We start from the raw sequence: 18,907 nt of genomic DNA, 5'->3' as shown, positions 1-18,907 counted from the left end.
AGAAATGAGTAAGAAGAATCGATGTTTGTTGGTTAAAAGACAGGCTTTAGGGTTAGTCTATACTTTAACTGAACGCGGAAAGTTCTGACCTGAGCCCTGATACCTTCCTGATCATTTAAATTTCAATTATCGATATGGTTCTAAATTTGACACTATTCGTATTCTCCGCATGTTGTCTGTAAGTACCTACCTACTCCATTGCAGCTGGTGCCAGCACTAAATAATTAGGTATTGGTAAGAAAATGATATGTAGGTACCGATTAAGTATATTCCTAACATGCAGGTGCGTAAAAACCTTTTTCTGCTCCCTTCCTACAGATAAAATTCGGCGTTACGTAACATAATTACGTCGAATGTGTCATGATATCATTATTGAAAGATGTTGAAAAACCTATTTAATCCACAAAACTCACGTCACTTTTCTAAGGTTTTTGTGGTCTGTTAATGGCCGGATAAACTTCGAATGTATCGACGTAAATCTGTAGGTGGAAACAAACGGCTCAGTAACAGGGTTCGGTTTTTATTTTACCTTTCTGATATTATTATGGAATTTTAAATGTTGGTGAAGGTAAGTTGGAACTGTTATCTGATTATGCTAACCCAATAGGTAGTTCAGCAAGCAGTAATTGGAACACATCAGCTATAATCATCATAAAGTGATTTTCAATAAAATGCATTTCTATGCCATTATACCATTATTCGATACAGGTGGTTAGTATCGAACAATAATAATCTGAAGTAAAATAGTTTTTATTTGTCTCCTGGAATATGTACCCACATCCAGCTTCAATGCGCATTCTCTATTAGAATCGTACTCGTACATACGGATGACCCCACGAAATATTTGAACTCAATACAAAGTTTCTTGATAAAACCTGAGCAACATATGGATTTAACCAGTTTAAACTATACTGTAGGTATAATGTGGCAAAATGTATGTGCGAGCAAAAGAATGCCTTCTATAATTGTCAGAGCAAATACGTTGATCCACAGCTGTTTGTTTTTAACAAGGTATCATATCGGTAGCTAACCGACTTGTAGTAATTTCTTACAGGCTTACTTTTACATAAAAAATAGCATTATCATGGTCACCATTATAACTGCAAAGGTTGACAGTCTTAACGGTCATCACATTAATGAGAACTGTGTACGACGTGCTGCGGATTCCTAATTTGGGATAAGCATTTATGTAATTATAAGACTGGTCATAAGTTTCGTTGGCTTTTATGCACGTTATTGCAGAAATAATTTAAAAAGTGAAATGTCCAATCATAGTAACGCCTTTTATACCTTGGCGTAATTAACGTCGTAGATCTAGGTCTGTGCTTTACTCAGTCGTTCGTTCCGTAAAGTCAATTCTGATAATGTCAAAGATAATTATAATGTTTAGTTAGTGCTAAAGAAAAGAAAAATAGCACAACTGTTTACGCTTTTATGCAATAATATAAATTAATTAATTTACTGACTTGAAACTTAAATCGAAATATTAATTAATACTTTTTACAGGTGCGTTCTCGCATTTCTCAGAGGAATCTGCATTTGCTCTCGTTCATTTCATAGCTCCAAGACAAAGACAAAATGTTACAATGCTTAAAATTCAAAGCGTGCTGGAAAGTCGCCAAGTTACAAAGTGCAAGCAAGAGCCAATCATCAGCTGTCACAAATGTCAAACTCAAATGGATAGTTGAGTGATTGGGGCCCTAACTTTTTTAATTTATAAAACACTAGTGTTATAATCATTGATCATGTAAATATTTTCACTTTATATTGTGAATTGTAAGTGCTGTTGCCTAAAACCCGGTTCGCAATGGGTGACAGCAGTGATTCTGAAGAGTTTTATGATGCTGAAGAGTTCACACCCATTAAAGGTTCTAAGTAAGTAGAGAAAACGTTAATAATTCGGATGTTTTTGTTTACGTATGTACACGAGACAGTTTTACAATACATTCCAGGACTTTTTGTACTGCTAAAAAGTGTATTTTCGTTCTAAAATAATAAATTTAACTATGTTGTTTGTGTGTTGAAAATAGATAATCTATCATTGAAACAGATGTTTCGATTTGCATTGACGAACGTCCTTGGTGCTAGAGACTGTTAATTTAAACAAAAACAGTCGTCCATCGATGCGAGTCTAACTTGTTAGTGTATTGAGACTAAACAATGAGTTAATAGACCACATCATGCTTAGCCAATAAGTTAATGCTTTACATATTTAATTACGAATTTGCCCCACTTATGGCACCAGTATTGACAATGTTTTTGCCTACATTTTGATGTAAGTAGCAAACAGGCTCACCTGTTTGCTACTGACAGTGTTTGATAATTTCAAAGACAACACCCATTGTTTTTCATTACATTGTTAGATATTTTGTTAATGAGTATTCCCACAGTATAAGAATGCTTCCTTCGAGGCTGAGTCTGTAAATATATTATGCAATCACAAGTGTATCATGTCTCCTCTCAGTTCAGTGTAAAGTGATGTGTTATTATTTCAGAAGATCCTCACTATGCAAGAACATAAACATATCAGAGAGTGGGGAAGCCGCCGAGAAGGAGAAGAGTCTCTCGGTGAAAGACTCTGCAACTTCTTCAGGCAGCACAAGTGCTCCCACTGCAGAAGGTTCCATGGAAGATGACAGGACTACAGTGAAAAGTGTAAGTTAGATAAAATGTACTAACATTATTTTCATGTGTCATTATTGTATTGGAAAAGAAAGTCATTGTTGTTATTTGCATTTTTATGACTTATTGTCATACATATTGGCATGCACCAGTAAGTTGATTTGCCTGAATACACATTTGTATGCAGGAGGAATATTAAATTATCTCTGTATTTCTGTTTTGCCAAACCGAATAATATTAAATGTGATTAATTACACACATACCTAAAAATAAGGCCTGCTGAGTCAAACTAAAAGTATTTATAATACTATTATTATTATGCTTGTAGCAAAAATTTCCAAATTTTCTAATTCAAACAACTAGAAAGTATAGGAACTTTGGTTTTCTTCAGGTGGTGCAAGGCCGTCTAAGGTTCCAGGAGCTTCGACGCTGCATGCAGACAGAGGAAGAAGATGAGGGGGTGACGGATGCCACTGGATCCATAGACCAGCAGGCATTCTCACTAGAACGGCCTTTTAAGTGAGTGAATGCTATTTTGAACTGTTTTGTTTACCTTTTATCGTGTTTTGGCAGTCTATTGTTATTTGTTACTGGTCAACAATTTCTGACAATGTTGTGTAGACTGAGTAATGTTTATTGTTACATATGTTTATCTTTCCTTCTGTAATGCATCTGCTTGCAACACGCTTATCTTATGTCCACATTCTTTACCTGACTTGGAGGAGTTGGATGGGAGTACCTAATCTGCATTTCGATTTGTCATTTTTCTCAATTTGATCATCATCATTTTAGTCTTTTCTCAGCTATGTTCGGGTAGCTACCTATCGGACCCCCGCACCCAGTTCTGACTTAGCCACAAGCTCATCCTTACCTGCAAGCATTTTGTTAATTTAATAAGTTTAGTAATTCCACAGTAAATTATAAAAAAGTATTTTTCTCTATGCACATGATGAGTGCATAGAGAGAGTGCCCAAGTGAATTTTATCAAAACTAGAAGTATGGAATACAACAACGCAAAAATTCAAAATGAAATGCAAGTATGATAATGTGCTATTTATTATTCTCAATATTAATGTTTCTTATTGTTACAGAATAATAGCACACGACACAATGAGTTTGCAGAGCATGACGTCACTCGGAAGAATCGGCAGAATACTGAGCGGGGCCTCGGAGTCTCACCGTAAGTCACATTAACTTGTAAGACAAATATACCTGTATGACAATTTTTTTTCTTTAACATTTGTATTTCTACTAGCTGACCCAGCTGATAGTTTTTCCTTTTCTAACGAACCGGTCAAGCCGTTTCGAGGCACTTTAATTGCTACACTGCGACACGAGAATTGCTTATACATATTAGATTTGGACTCCGCCGAAGCAGTTAATGGCTGCACTCAGACTAACCACATAAAGTAAATATCAAACTATACCAGGTTTTATATAAATTAAAAGGTCAGCAAAGTATGAAAATCTACAAAATTTTCATAACAATGCTGATGACGTTTATACAGATGTTTGTTAAAAGGTAGATGACATATAATTATTCTGATTTTAAACTGTTACTAATGACTGTGCACTTAATTAGACTAATGGACCTTATGGTTAACATTTAAATACGTCTTTTATTTAAAAGTAAACTTAATAGATAAGGTGATATAGCTTCTTTTCCCTTACAGCGAACATCCGTGATACCGCGCCGGTACCATCGGTTTCGTCGAGGGAGCCCTCCACTATATCTGATGAACAACTTGTTGAAACAAGAACACAAAATGGTATATTAAATAAATAATGAATTTTATTTTGATTTGATTTGATCATATTTCTACTAGTATTTTGAGTTTCTAAAATAACAGCTAAAAATATATTATGAAAATGAAGCCAAATAATATTTTACAACCGATTTCAACTAAAATCTACTGAACAAAATTTGATGTTTTCTATATGGGACTGAATAACACCTAATCCAGAAAGAAAAATAAATACGCAAATCCGTTCATCCAGAAAGAAAAAAAAACCAGATACCGTTTAGAAAGCATGTATGTCCTCGTTGTGTGCAGTGCTAGCGATGGCGGAGCCCGACGTGATCGCGAGCACGAAGGCCAACAGCCTGAAGCACAGCCGCGGCGCCGCCGCCGTCGTGGCCGTCAGCGGCGAGGCGCGCGCCGCGCCGCCCGCGCCGCCCGCGCCCGTCGCGCCGCCGCGCAGGAGGAAGAGGAGTACGCCACCATTACACTCTACTCATAATCAAAATGATTATTCTCTCGACACAAATCACAAAAGTTACAGATTGCTTAATCAAATAGTTAAAATACAAAAAAATGTGTGAGACTGGTGCCCGAAATAAGCATGCCATACCTGGCCCCTGTGAAAATTAATCTCATCATAGTGTACTTACACTCTGTTTGTTTAGGCAGTTAAAAAAAGATAAAATATCTTAGTTTTTTATAAGAATTAATATTAAATAAATTAACGACTTCAATATTTCAGTAGTATATTTTTTAGCAATCTTTTAAAAACCAAGTCTTAGTCATTATTAAACTAAAAACATTCTTAAACTATTAAAAAAAAACCGAATGAAATACATGACATTTTGTTATCTCTTAAAGTTCCTAAACTAACGGAGTGCACGAATATATTTTTAATATGCATCCTATTCAGTGTTATCTTGTGTGTCCTTCCAGACAAGCTGCACGGGTCCCAGTCGCTGTCCACGACAGACGGCGACAACCTGAGCATCTGCACGACGGACACGGACGAGTACCGCTACATCGGCCGCCGGGAGATGCGCGGCGAGAAGCCGCAGCTGGAGTCGCTGGTAGTAGAGGTGTGTTACCTCATATGGTCTTGGGTTCTCCTTTTATTCCGATGTGAAACGCTATTGACTTCAACCCACGCTGAGGGCACAGTGTGGTTATATGTCCGACTCTTGCCGCCTAATAACATTTTGGCTCCTTAAACTGCCTGAGCCAGAGCCGCGGGATCGCTCGCTCTTGCTCTGCGCAACTCTGGCTGAAGGTCAAAATATGGTTTTACAAATACAACAAATTACAATTGTCATCTTGTATTAGCAACAGTAATTAATAATAGAATGTTTTACTGGTCTAGTGGTTAGTTGCTCTGACTGCTATACCGGAGGTCGTGGCTTCGATTCCCACCCAGGACAAATGTTTGTGTGATAAGCGCGATCATTTGGTCTGTGCCTGGGTATAAGTTATTCTTACTATAAGTGATGAATAATAATGTTTTTGAAGAGTGGTTAAGAAGTTGCTGTATAACCTTCTTTGAGTGTAGAAATTTAATTTATGTCCAATGTCCACGGAAAGTGTCGTAAAATGACTCAAGTAAGTAAAGTACCTACATGTAATTAACAAGAACTCACTTCATTTCTGTAATAACTTTTATGTTATTCTTATTACTTTTTTATGATATCCCATGTAAAGAGTTCATCCTCGTATAATACATATATCTTGTTCCGTAATGACATCGTCTCGTATGTCGTGTAGCCGCCGCCGCCGTGTTCGCTGAGCCAGTCCATGGCGCTGCCGAGCCCCGCCAGCACCATCGAGTCGCTCACCAGGGAGTTCCAGGACTCGCTCGAGCTCTCGCATTCTAAATATGGTATGAAATCTTGATTAATCCAAATATGCTCTATATTTAGAAAAATAATTTTCCTACCTACTCATAATAATCTAATGAGCAAAGAGTATGTATTTTGAAATTGGACAGAATCACTTTATTGTCCAAAAATCCCTCGTTACGCATTTTATTCTATTTAGCTATTGTAATTTTTTTGCAAAGCTTTACCAAGTTAAACAGCAAATATAAGCTTGATATTGCTACTACTTTGTATCGTATCGCCCTCCGCCGCCAGCCAGCGACCGCTCGTCGCTGAGCACGCACGAGTCCCGCGCGAGCTCGCGCGGTGGCGAGGCCTCGCGCAGCGGCGCGGCCGCGCGTCTGCGGGGGCCGCCCGCCGCGGACGACCAACACAAAGGTCACACGTTCATTACTTACTTACTCCGTTGGCTCTGCGACCCTAGTGGTGACTTGGTCTTCGCCAATTCTCGCCATTAATACGCACTAATTCATTCAATAGATAAAATACTTTATTATTGAAAAAGGTTAGATAAACAGAAGCTTAGATAATGTTAGTCCTAAGATCGAACTAAAAAGGTTTTGTGCTGCCATCTAGTTAAACTTAACCACACATATAATGCTGTTTTTTATTCTATTTGCTGTTGTTTGTAATTGAGCGTATGGAAACAAAAATTTTATGAGATTGATCTATGTTAAATCACCTTAACGAGAAACCAATGCCAACATACACGCATACATCAGATCGTCAGATTTAACCGATACATGTTTTAATTGTGAACCATATTTTAGAAAGTGACTATAATAGGAATATTTTACATGTGCAGCAGAGGAGGCCGGCCGCAGCGAGGACGAGCGCGGCGTCCGCACTCACAGCGAGGGCCGCGCCACGCTACACGCCGCGCGGCCCGCCCGCCCGCATGGCGCCAGGTACTGTCGCTACTAGGTAACGGCATTAGCGAAAACACTGATGTCTTACATAAATAAATCTCATTACTATAATTCTTTAATGCATGATGAAAGATACTGTATTCATACGTTACTAGCTGTTGCCCGCAAGTCCGTCCGTGTGACCTTTAGTTTACAGAGAAGGATAGACTGACAGGCAGTTTAAAAAAAGCAAAATATCAAAAGCATTTTTTTTTCAAAAAAAATAATAGAAACTTTAAACACTCTCCCTTATTACTATTACTGATAAGACCGCCATTATAGCATTACACTGTATGCTGTACATTCATTTATACAACTTTTTTTTCAGTTAACAAAATTAACCTATGTCCTTACTCAGGGTCTAGACTATCTGTAAACCAAATTTCGTTTTGGCCTGAGCGCGAGACAGACAGACAGACACACACACATAGTTTCTGAGTTCCAACATCCCGGCCCCAGACGCAGCAACTCGGACTCGATGAGCGCGTCCCGACGGCGCAGCGCGGGCGACGAGCAGCAGCTGGGGCTGGCGCTGCGCACGCGCACCACGTCCGGCCACCAGCTCACCGACATCGAGATCCTCGAGCAGGTCACCGTGCTCAACCTCGATACAGGTCCACCCCCTTACTGCTCCTACTGTACGTATAGCGTACCCTACATGTCTTACAGGCTGTTCACACAACGCTTGCCAAGGTAATGCATGACCCGCTGATGTTCAATTTGTCTGCTCTTATGACTTCTCTTATTTCTCAATAAGATGTATAAATTATAGCCGTGATCTATTTAACGCTGCGTAATTTAAATATTCATTGATTAGTCCATAATCTGTAACAAATGTTGTTAACTGTACCGAAGTAGAGACTCAATATCACTTAACACAATACATTTTATACTTTGTTATAATAATGTAAGGAGAATGAGATTGACCTTTCTAATCAATTGGAAGAAAAAAAATGTTCTTTCTCTCTCAAAATCTCTTTTTCAATCTAGTTTAATTTCGTCAGAAGCTTAAAATTATTAATACTTAAAAAAAAAATATATCAGTTAATTGTTCACTTGATTAAACAATTGCCTTGGTTAACATGAATAACAAATGCCTATAAGCTCAATTGCAGTGCTGAATTAATAAAAATCGCATACCACATTCAATACTTGAATTATCCCGCCTCACAATAGAAGATTAAATCCTTAATATTAAAATGTTATACAGGTGAGAGAGTACCTCTCAGTGTTGCCGAACACAAGCTGCCACAGTGCATCAACCCTCTCAGCTTGCACATAATGCGACTGACTTCCGAATATATTGGAAGGGCCAATGATGATGAAATTACCAGGTACGAACGATTATATTCTGTATTTCTATAAGATTAAGGTTTATTTTCTTTAGATGACTTCTATTTGTAGAGATTGTTTTGAAAGTTTTACCCCTTACTTTTTCTAAATTTCTATACCGCCAAATTCCTTTTTTAATTTCCACACGTTAGAGCATTAATTTATTTTAAGAAAAAAACTTTAGTTGAGTGATATATCAAGAAAGACAATAACGTACTACGCTGGCGACTACGTGTGTCCCAAAAAATGGTCTGAAGTATAGCATTGGCACAAAGTTCGGCGAATGCTGGCGTTTTTTTGTCACGTGATGATTCCTCGGGCGCCTTCTACCGTAGGCAAATCGCTGCCGCCAACGTGTGGTTTTTAAGGCCATGCATATTATCCAAAAGCAATACCAAGTATACGTAACAAAGACCATCAGTCAGCCAATCCCAATCCTAACCCGTTCCTATCTTTCCAGTACCTTTAAGAAGATAAAAGACTTAATGACATACTTTATATTCCTCCATAAATATTCACCAAGCAATAGGTGTACACAATCTTCGAGTACGAGCAAAAATGAGTACCATTTCAGGCCCGACGCCAGTCGCAGGCTGTCGTGGCGGCGTCGCCTGAACATATCCACTCTAAACCTCGCCTGGAAGTCCTCCGCGCACTCCTCTAACCTCAGTCTAGAGACTAGGTTAATAAATATTCTATTATTAGGGCGAGACGGGGTACAGTGAAACAGCTGTCGTATTTCACCTTAATGGAAAGACATAACTGACCAGTGTTTCACACGATTCTGTTCAGTTGGTTTAAAAAAAAGACTGAATTTTCCCACTTTTTTAAATGAATAATTCTTGTTATGAATATTTATATTTCAAAAGAGGCTTTCACCCAGTTATGGTTTTATGGGGGCTGTTCAGCCCCTTAGTACACTATAATTAGTATATTTTTTTATTCATTTATTTATTTAATTTCACTGTGCCCCACCCTCCTCCAATCTTTGTGTAACAGCTTCCAATTCGGTGCTTGAATTTGGTTAGCCTTGCCAGTAAAGTATTTGCTTTATTATACGAAATTGATTTGTTTTCTAAATAATAAATTTATTTAATTCGATTGTAAACTAGCCAATTAGTGCCAGAAGTTCGAGATGATATTGTAATTTTGAGTGTATGTCGCAGCCAACTAGCTTAGTCAACCGTTCAATAAGCAGGGTCCATAGCCTCTTTACTATAAAGTGCACTTAAACCAACGGCCTGAGTCAAGTTCAGTCGTATCCTCTGCAACAGCTGTGACGCTTACGACCAAAACAATATGAAATACAAGTGCATTCATATTAAATATAGTCTAACACTTTTAGGTTAGTACTGTGTCCGTTTACGCGAAGGCAAATTTGCGTGCCGCAGTAGACGATTATCTCTATTTTGTAAAGATCGCACTATATTTTATTAAAGTTTATTGATCGAATGACCGAAATTAAACGGCGCCGTTTAGTAAAGAGGCTAGGCTGATAATTGAACGGGCTATTACTTATTAACTGCGACAAACACACCTTTTTAAGTAAATGTTGATCTGAATCTACATCTTTATTTAAGTAACTATTTATTCTGATAGTGTTTTAGTGAGTCAAAATTACTTGATTAACGAGACTTTTCTAAATAGTATTATTATTTGTCGTCGTATGCCACGCTAATTGGTCTGATCGCGTTTTGGCTTGGATACCAACAAATTATTTGCGTTTGAAGGCTTCGCTTCAAGTGACGTCTTTTGAACTAAGGTGTGATAAGAACTAATTTATCCACGATCAGCACTTGATAGTGCACTGGTTATATGTGTGTAAACACATCACTGAACACATTGTGCACTCACACATAACGATCACAGTCAAATACTTGTAATTTAACTAAATTTGAAATATAACTATTTTCTTTTCTCTTTAGCCCACTGTGTCCCACTGCTTTGCAAATGCCTCCCCAAAATCCTTCCACGATTCTCTATTGTGGGCCGAAATAATTCAATTAAAGACTTATACATATTTACAACATTTAGTTAAATTACTCAAATAACGGAACACTTAAATAAACATATTTTTAATTATATTTCTTTCCATATTGGCCTATAGCTGTATACGTATTTATTTTATATCAATAACTGTTTTTCGCTTGGTTTTCTTTTTCTTTAATGTTATGCATCAAAATGATTAATCTTTTTTTTATTATAACCTCAAATTTATTTTATTCAAACTTTATTTACTTAAAGTTTAGTTTTTATTTTTATTTATGATATTTTACAGGGAAACTGATGAAGAAAGTGAGAGTGTTTGCGCGGGCGGAGCCGAGGACGAAACTAAAGAGATGAAGCGCGAGTCCACTGACAGACAGACCACCGGCATCAAGAGGAAGACGGAGAAGTAAGTTACAAACACATGGAGCGGTCAACTTACATGTAAATCGGTATACAGATATAGTGCCATAATCGATTTCTTTCCAGAGCAAAAATATGTAAGAAATGATTTTACACGTAGTTTCAGTACATTAAAGGGTGAAACCAGGGATCGTGCATATCCTAACATCATCCTTTCTGACGCTAAGATGACATATTGAAATATATTGAACACTAGCTGCTTCCCGCGGAGTCACCCGCGTAGTACCCGATCTTAAGATAATTTTTAGTTTTTTTGTCTTTAAGAACCATAATCTCCCTTTTTTTCGCAATATCTTCTCACGGTTTACACCTTCCCTAAACTGCTACGAATAAATCAAGACGAAAGCCAAGTTCAAATCCGGTTCAAATCGTCGAAATTCATTCTGGGGTTTTAGCGAGATTAACGAATAACAATTAATTTTTTTATTTAATTTTATATTTTATTTTTATTTATTGAATAAGATAGATAGATTAATATTTAGATAACTCCTAGCGAAGTGTTTGTTCTAGTAACTAGAGGAAATAATACTAAGAGTGTATCGTTAAACGGTTTCCATTTCTAACTCTAGGGCGCCCACAAACCTAGTGAAATGCCATTCACAGGACAACATAAACAAGAAGTTAACACACGATATGAATTTCAGGTGACAGTTTGACGACTAACACGCGCTCAAATCAAGCGCTGTCCGAATTTAAATGCTAACCTATACAACATAAAGTGCAATTTCTATTGCATTGAGTTTTGTGTTACAACTAGCCTTACAATAAACTTAATGCTTGTGTGATTTGTTTAATATTAAAACCACTATAAGTTCATTGAAATGAAACTACTTTTACGGATTTTATCGCGGTTTAATTTTAGATTTTAGTTCCCGACGCTTCGAAACCTTTGCAGGTATCATGGTCACGGGCAGACGGCAGTCTGCCCGTGACCGCGATAAAATCCGTAAAAGTAGTTTCATTTCAATGTCTAACATTCGCGTAAACCTAAGAAACCACCACTATAATTTCAGTCATTCAATAATGATCCCTATTCCTTTCAGATTGAAACGTTTCTTCGGTAGCACGGTAAAGAAGACAGTTGATGCGGCCAAGTCTTTAGCGCAGGAAGTGTCGCACGCACGACACAAAGAGGATGTGGCTGACATAGCTGATGACGTCAGAGGAGAACATAATATCAAACTAAAAGCTTCGAACTCTCATAAGGGGCCGTACGACTTCGATGGCTGCGTTAGACACGTTCAGGTTTGTCCAATTTAAACAATAACGTCATTTAATCCAAACATTTTTTTTCTTCTTTATGAGGAACTGTATCTGCGCATCTTCTGCGCGAAACGCGAAAATTGACAAAGTATTGTTTCTTATCTCTCGTTATCTGTCATGTGATTATAGATATCGGCTTTGCCGGCCTTTATTAATGACGATGTCCTGTGTAGGAGATGGGCTCTGGCCACTGCGGCGCGGTGTGGTGTTGCAAGTTCAGCGTGTGCGGGCGGCTGCTGGCCACCGCCGGGCAGGACAAGCTGCTGCGGGTCTGGGTCACTAGGGACGCCTACCACATGTTCCAGGTAACGTGGACACACTAGGACGTAGGAGCTAGTAACATCAGCTTGCTACTGGATGTAGGCCTCTCTTAAGAGCGTCAACAATCCCGTTGTTCTCTCCCTTAACTATAAGCAATCGACAGCTATCTGCTGCTAGATAATTTCTTTGAAAATGTGCAATATTTTAATCTTGTATGAAATGTTAGTGCTACATTTTTAGGAGTTAACCTAGAATACGTATGAAACCTGGGCTAATATTGATTGCTAAGTGAGTAACTAAAATTACAAACCTTACTTAATATTTTACTTTCAGATCAATTAGGGTTGTCTTGCCACTAAGTTAACTTAAAATCTGTGATTATTTTAAATACCTCTTCATTCGTCTCTTGCAGGACATGCGAACGAAATACAACGCGGAGACGAAGTCGTCCCCCACCCCGTCGCAGGAGTCCCTGGCGTCGCTGTCGGGCCCGCCGCCCAGCCCCGAGGACGCGCCCCCGCTGGGCCCCTCCGCGCCCTTCTGCCCCAAGCCCTTCTGCGTCTACTCCGGACACACCTCCGACCTGCTGGACGTGTCCTGGTCCAAGAACTACTTCATATTGTCCAGCTCCATGGATAAAACTGTCAGGCTCTGGCATATATCGCGAGGAGAATGCCTCTGTTGCTTCCAGCATATTGATTTCGTGACGGCCATCGTTTTCCACCCGAGGGACGATCGGTATTTCTTGTCTGGTAGTCTTGATGGCAAACTAAGGCTCTGGAATATTCCTGATAAGAAGGTATGTTATTTTTCCTTATTATTATTAGTTTGTACTGTTCCAAAGGTATGCAATTTTGGTCGAAACTTTTTCTCTATTACTGTTTATCATCCTATTAATGTTCTCCCAATATACTTAGTATTCTCCTTAGTATTTTGATACATCATATTTTATATCCTTAATCCTAAAAGTTATCTTTGTATCTCTAGGTTGCCGTCTGGAACGAAGTCGACGGCAAAACTAAGTTGATAACAGCTGCGAACTTCTGTCAAAACGGTAAATTCGCTGTAGTGGGCACATACGATGGTCGCTGTATATTCTATACGACAGATCAACTCAAATACCACACGCAGATCGACGTGCGATCCACACGAGGAAAGAACTCCACCGGTAGGAAGATTAGCGGCATCGAGCCCATGCCGAACGACGACAAAATACTCGTGACGTCAAACGATAGCAGAATAAGGCTATACGACCTTCGAGATCTAAACCTCTCCTGCAAATACAAAGGCTACGTTAACGTCTCTAGCCAAATAAAAGCCTCATTTTCCCACGATGGCAAATACATAGTCAGCGGTTCAGAAAACCAGTGCATCTACATATGGAAGACGTATCACGACTATTCGAAGTTCACGTCGGTAAGAAGAGACAGAAATGACTTCTGGGAAGGTATTAAGGCTCATAATGCTTTGGTCACGTGTGCTGTGTTCGCGCCGAACCCTGATCATATGATCAGGATGATTAATGAAAGGGAAGAGGAGGCGAAACTAGCGAACAAGGATGCGGAGGAGAAGGATGAAGTGGTATGTACTGTTTTTATTGATATTCACTGAAGGTATAAGGAAAATATGAATTTCAGACGTGAAGGAAAATTAAAGTTAACCGACGATATATAGCGTAAAGAAAAACAAATGCGTTTTCTAGTCCAACTAAGGATTTTCAAATCACGATTATCTTAAATGGTATATGTGTAAATAAATATAACACTAAGCTATTGCGACTCACTTTCGTAGTATTTGCTTCGTTTTTTTTCACGTATAAGTTAGATCATTACGTCACAATTTATATTCTGCTTAACCGGTTTATATCGTGTCGTTCTATTCCAGAAGGGTGCGGAGGGCGGTATGGTCGCGTCCTCGCAGACGGGTCACGTGCTAGTCAGCGCCGACTTCAACGGCTGCATCAAAGTGTTCGTCCACAAAGCCAAGCCCAAACACAGCTCGCTGCCTGCTTCAGCCCTCGCCTGAACCAAACTGTATGTGATACAAGTAAGTTCCGCTGTTCCGTAATAGATGGCGCTAAAACCAGAATATTATACTAGATGTCGGTAAAAACGTTCAACGTGTTTGTATAGCCTTTTGAAATTTTGTAAATGCTGAGAAATGCAATATCTAATATTGATTAGACGACAATTATATCTACTTTATGTTAGCAAACGAAATCATGAAAAAATTAATCCTTAGAGTTTTATTGAGGTTTAAAAACCGCCTTTATATTCAGTTTTTGGAATGGTCGTAATCTCAGCACCTTATTGGCAAACCTCGATTATGTTTAATCATCAATTTGGCAATAATCAAAACAAAATGGGAAATGCATAGATTTATTCATTGAGAGATATAAAAATATGCCATCAAAGATGTATTTAATAGTTTTCCTAACTATTTAATGTCATAGAACAAATTGATAATAGAAATAAATGATTTAAGTAGAAAAGAGATAGAACATGGCATTGCGCATAGTTCTATCTCGCTCCTACGATGCAAAAATCCTGCAATAGGAGCCCTTAAAGAACACTACATATACATATGCGAATAACCGCACCTACCATCTTTGTAACCGTTGATTCGTATTTGGGTAAAACCTGAACTATAATGCCAAAATGTAAACAGAGATTTTAAATAGAATATGACTTTATTAAACTGTCCTACAGTGTGTATACTAGCCATAATAATATCATTGTGGCAATACTCAAAGAAAGACAATCTTCTTTAAACGATGACGGAATGATGATAGAATACAACAATATCAAGGTTAATGTTTAGTGTTGCTATATCAATTAATCATTTTGAATTTAGTTAGATGTTCACGTAAACATGTTTAGAGCCTGTATTTGTATATGTTAGGTATTTTTTGTAGTCGTTATTACCTGTTGACAAAAGTAAAAAAAAATGGTTTGAAGTCTCCTTAGTCAATAGTCCGTTGTTGAGACATATTTCGTGTTTACATTCTTATGTCAGCAATTACCTATTAAATCATTAAGAACATGACTGTAGCAGTAAAAGACCTCATAACCCCATACATGTCAAATATTAGCTAGGAGATAGAAATTAATGTAGACAGCGTCATAGAAATTATCGAAATTGATAGACAAACAGACGAAACATCATCACAATGTTATTTACATCAGTTAGTGATGACGCGGCCACTGGCAGCTGCAACTTATCTCAACTATCTGTAAAGAGGTGGGTCGCGAAAAATATATAAACCTCCTTTTACATTTTAAACGTAATACATTTGTTTACACCCCCTTATTTTACTATCTAAGTTGAGATACTGGTCCTACTTCGAGCTATATTCTAGAAACCCGATAAGACCGTCTCAAACATCATAATTCTCCAACGCAGTCGGGTAAAAAGAACAATAATTTTGACACGTTTTTATTTGAATATTAGTTCTTATTTTGTAAGTTTGTGTTGCTATATATGAAGTTATGTCGCAAAATCACAATGTGTTAACACTTAGTTTGTAAAATATTTGTGCAATTGTTTAATGTTTGTATTTACGTACCTCACGTTATTGTGTCAAGAGCTATGATGTAACTTATTTAGACGGCCGATTGCAACTGGGAATGTGTGATTAAGGGCTATTTTATTCAAGTCAATATTTTCGAATATTGTTGCGATCGGTTTCATTTAGTTTAGTCATTCAACCATTATTTATATAAATATTATACATTACAGTTGATACTGGAAACACTATTTATGGTTTTCGAACCCGGTCTACTGCCTACTCTGGTTAACATAACTATCATATGAGTTAACTCATGGCTAAATTTAGCATACAAAATATTGTATGAAAATCGTCAGTTACAAACACGAACCCGCACGCCACTTTCTTTGTTGTATTTATCAGATTTCAATAAGTGTTTTAGTAGTTAAATAAATGCAATAATTACTGTATGCTACGTTAAATGTGTACGTCGTTTGTGGAATATCAATAATCATAAGCGTATATTTATCGGTTAATATACTAAATTATTACTCTAATGAGTATCTCTAATTTATTTATAAGTTTGTCTTGATCTCAAATCTTGGTCTTCTAGGTGATCTGAAATTGAATAGTTGGAAGCATGTTTCATGAATTTGCAAGTTATGCAAATATATTTAATTACCTACATCTTCTATATGAAACTTTTTATAATAGGTATTTCTCTATTATATTTATTTGTCTTTAGTATTTGTTTATGTACTTTTATCAACGAATTTCCTTTTGCAACCGATAAATATACGTATCATATTACCTTAATATACTTATAATACTTATTGTATTTATGTTTTAGGCTGTGTTTCATTTAATATGTTTATTTTAAAGACTAAACAAAATTATCTTCGTTAAGTTCTTGCCTTATGTGAATGAAGTATTGTTTTATATGTAATAAGTGTACATTAGTGTTGTATAAAGATCATGATGCCATTGTAATTAAAATTGGAATATATTTTTAAATCGCATTTACCTTCATAAATAAATAATCGTTACATATGTTGTTGTTTTATTATATTTTAATATAAGTGATCACGCTAATATAAATGTCGAAGTATTTGTGTTAGTTTTTTACCTCTTTACGCCCAAACGGGGGCACCTATTGCTATAAAATTTGGCATGGAGATACACATCTTGGATTATTTTTACCCTATTTCTAGAGGGTTATGTGTTCTCAGCAAATCGACATCCAAGCGAGCGAACGCGAGCAATAACTCGAGTACTTATAATAATAAAGTAAGAAATATATTTTTCGTATATTTGACGATTTTAGTGACACTAAGTGGGCACGAATCTTTGTTGGACTTTCCCTCGAGTTAACATGTAAAAGCTACTATTTACTCTTAAAAATATATTTTTTATATTAATATCTGCGTATATATGTATTAAAGACAATATAGGTTTATAAATTAAACTTGCATATAAAAAATATAATTTATTCAGTAACATCAAAAATATGGAGTGTGCTCGGAATGTATTAACTTCATAACAATATCGTTTACAAAATTATGATATACAGTCTTACATTAAAGTTAACATACAAAATACATTTACTTTTATACATATAAAGCACCTTAAAAAGTACTTATACAATATACGAAGTTTTCTTGCAAGTTCTTAAATCCTTTCACATTAAAATTTGTTGCAGAAGGATCTTAGATGAAGGTGTCAACTTGGAAACGCAATTCGTATTTGGGGCAACAATGCAATATAATGTAGACAAAGCAATGTTTTACGAGTAATATTGTTGCGGGTGTTAATGAGAGATCAGACTCTTAGTGCATTGCCGTGACGCTTCTCCAACCATAATAATATAACTTAAAGACGTGGTGGCAGGTCCTCAATTCCGGTGGGTATTAACATGGCTAGAACATAAATAACTTAACCTCACCTTAATATAGATTTGTCTTATATTTTTTGTAGACGGCCAAACTTATTTATACCTGTTACTTGGCCAATCTACAAGTTTATTACAGGGTCAATTCTTGATAGCGCAATCGAATCACATCGAAATGTTAATGCGCTTACTATTACAAGACAAGGTTATTGTGCGGAGAAAATAGCAATCCGTTTTTGTCTTCATAAAAACCTCCGATACCTCTTTGTTGTTAAAACCCTATCATCATGTACAAAGAAAACTCACGCAACAGTTCAATGTGTTTCAACACTGCGCTAACTTAATTGAGACAAGTTTCTGGTACAATACTTATATGTTTAACGAGTCATCAGTAATATCATCAGTCTTGAGATTCCAGTGAATAGTATTACAAAATATCTTGGCATGTTTTGAGCTACATACTAAACTGTTAAAAAATGAAGAATGATGATGATGAGATGTTTTATTATTCTAAGTTTACGGTTATTTGTAATCGTTAATGTATCAAATATAGTAAAGGTTTACAATTTACCCGCCGCCGCGCCAGTCATGATTTAGGACTCGGTTAGGTCCGAAACTAGCCAATAAATAGGCATGAGTAAAGGATCCGCCTTATGAGAGTTATTATAATAATATTAAATATAGTTTGGAACATACAAGACGCAAAACAGTATACACAAATCACACATAACCTTTAAAACATTAATAACAAGTTAACAATATCTATATTTCTTTTCAACATATTTGTACTATAAAATATTTGTGCCATATTTTTTATTTAAAGGAAGTTAACTGTGTGTTCAAAATTTATTAAGTACTACTGCATTATGTGAAAAACATAATCTATTCTCTTCAAAGATAATTTATCTCAACACATTCTCTGGTGCTTTTATATGTACGGTATAACTTATCAGAAAGAAACCGATACTTCAGACCAAGGATCTGTTAAATTAGATTTAACGGGCCATGCATATTTATGCTCGGTCAAGGCCATCAATCGCTGTGGAGTTTTATTTATTATTTTTATTAAAAAAAACGACTCCAGCACTAAGGAATTTAATCCTTGTATCGCAGGGGGTTTCACA

At 36.8% G+C, this 18,907-nt stretch overlaps 1 protein-coding gene across 3 annotated transcripts; it reads left to right on the top strand.

Annotated features, from left to right (window-relative positions):
- The first annotated feature begins 1,630 nt into the window (after positions 1–1,630).
- Positions 1,631–15,333, top strand: LOC113496339 (WD repeat-containing protein 44). Of its 3 annotated transcripts, XM_026875508.1 has the most exons (19): positions 1,631–1,875; positions 2,496–2,655; positions 3,014–3,141; positions 3,714–3,802; positions 4,296–4,391; positions 4,677–4,835; positions 5,301–5,443; positions 6,123–6,237; positions 6,491–6,613; positions 7,041–7,143; positions 7,603–7,781; positions 8,354–8,477; positions 10,754–10,870; positions 11,454–11,528; positions 11,928–12,129; positions 12,321–12,452; positions 12,821–13,207; positions 13,396–13,989; positions 14,293–15,333. In XM_026875508.1, the coding sequence occupies exons 1-19, from the start codon at positions 1,808–1,810 to the stop codon at positions 14,431–14,433; spliced, it is 3,135 nt and encodes a 1,044-aa protein (XP_026731309.1). In that variant the 5' UTR covers positions 1,631–1,807; the 3' UTR covers positions 14,434–15,333. The 3 variants fall into 3 exon arrangements, with proteins under 3 accessions (XP_026731309.1, XP_026731310.1, XP_026731311.1); XM_026875509.1 differs by lacking the exon at positions 11,454–11,528 and having other exon boundaries at positions 1,636–1,875; positions 14,293–14,433; XM_026875510.1 differs by lacking the exon at positions 11,454–11,528 and having other exon boundaries at positions 1,638–1,875; positions 7,603–7,757; positions 14,293–14,433.
- The last annotated feature ends 3,574 nt before the right edge of the window (positions 15,334–18,907 follow it).

The sequence above is a fragment of the Trichoplusia ni genome, chromosome 8 (assembly GCF_003590095.1).
Source record: "Trichoplusia ni isolate ovarian cell line Hi5 chromosome 8, tn1, whole genome shotgun sequence".
Lineage (NCBI taxonomy): Eukaryota > Metazoa > Arthropoda > Insecta > Lepidoptera > Noctuidae > Trichoplusia > Trichoplusia ni.
Note: the sequence above shows the minus strand (reverse complement) of the source record. Positions and strands in the feature narration are given on the sequence as shown.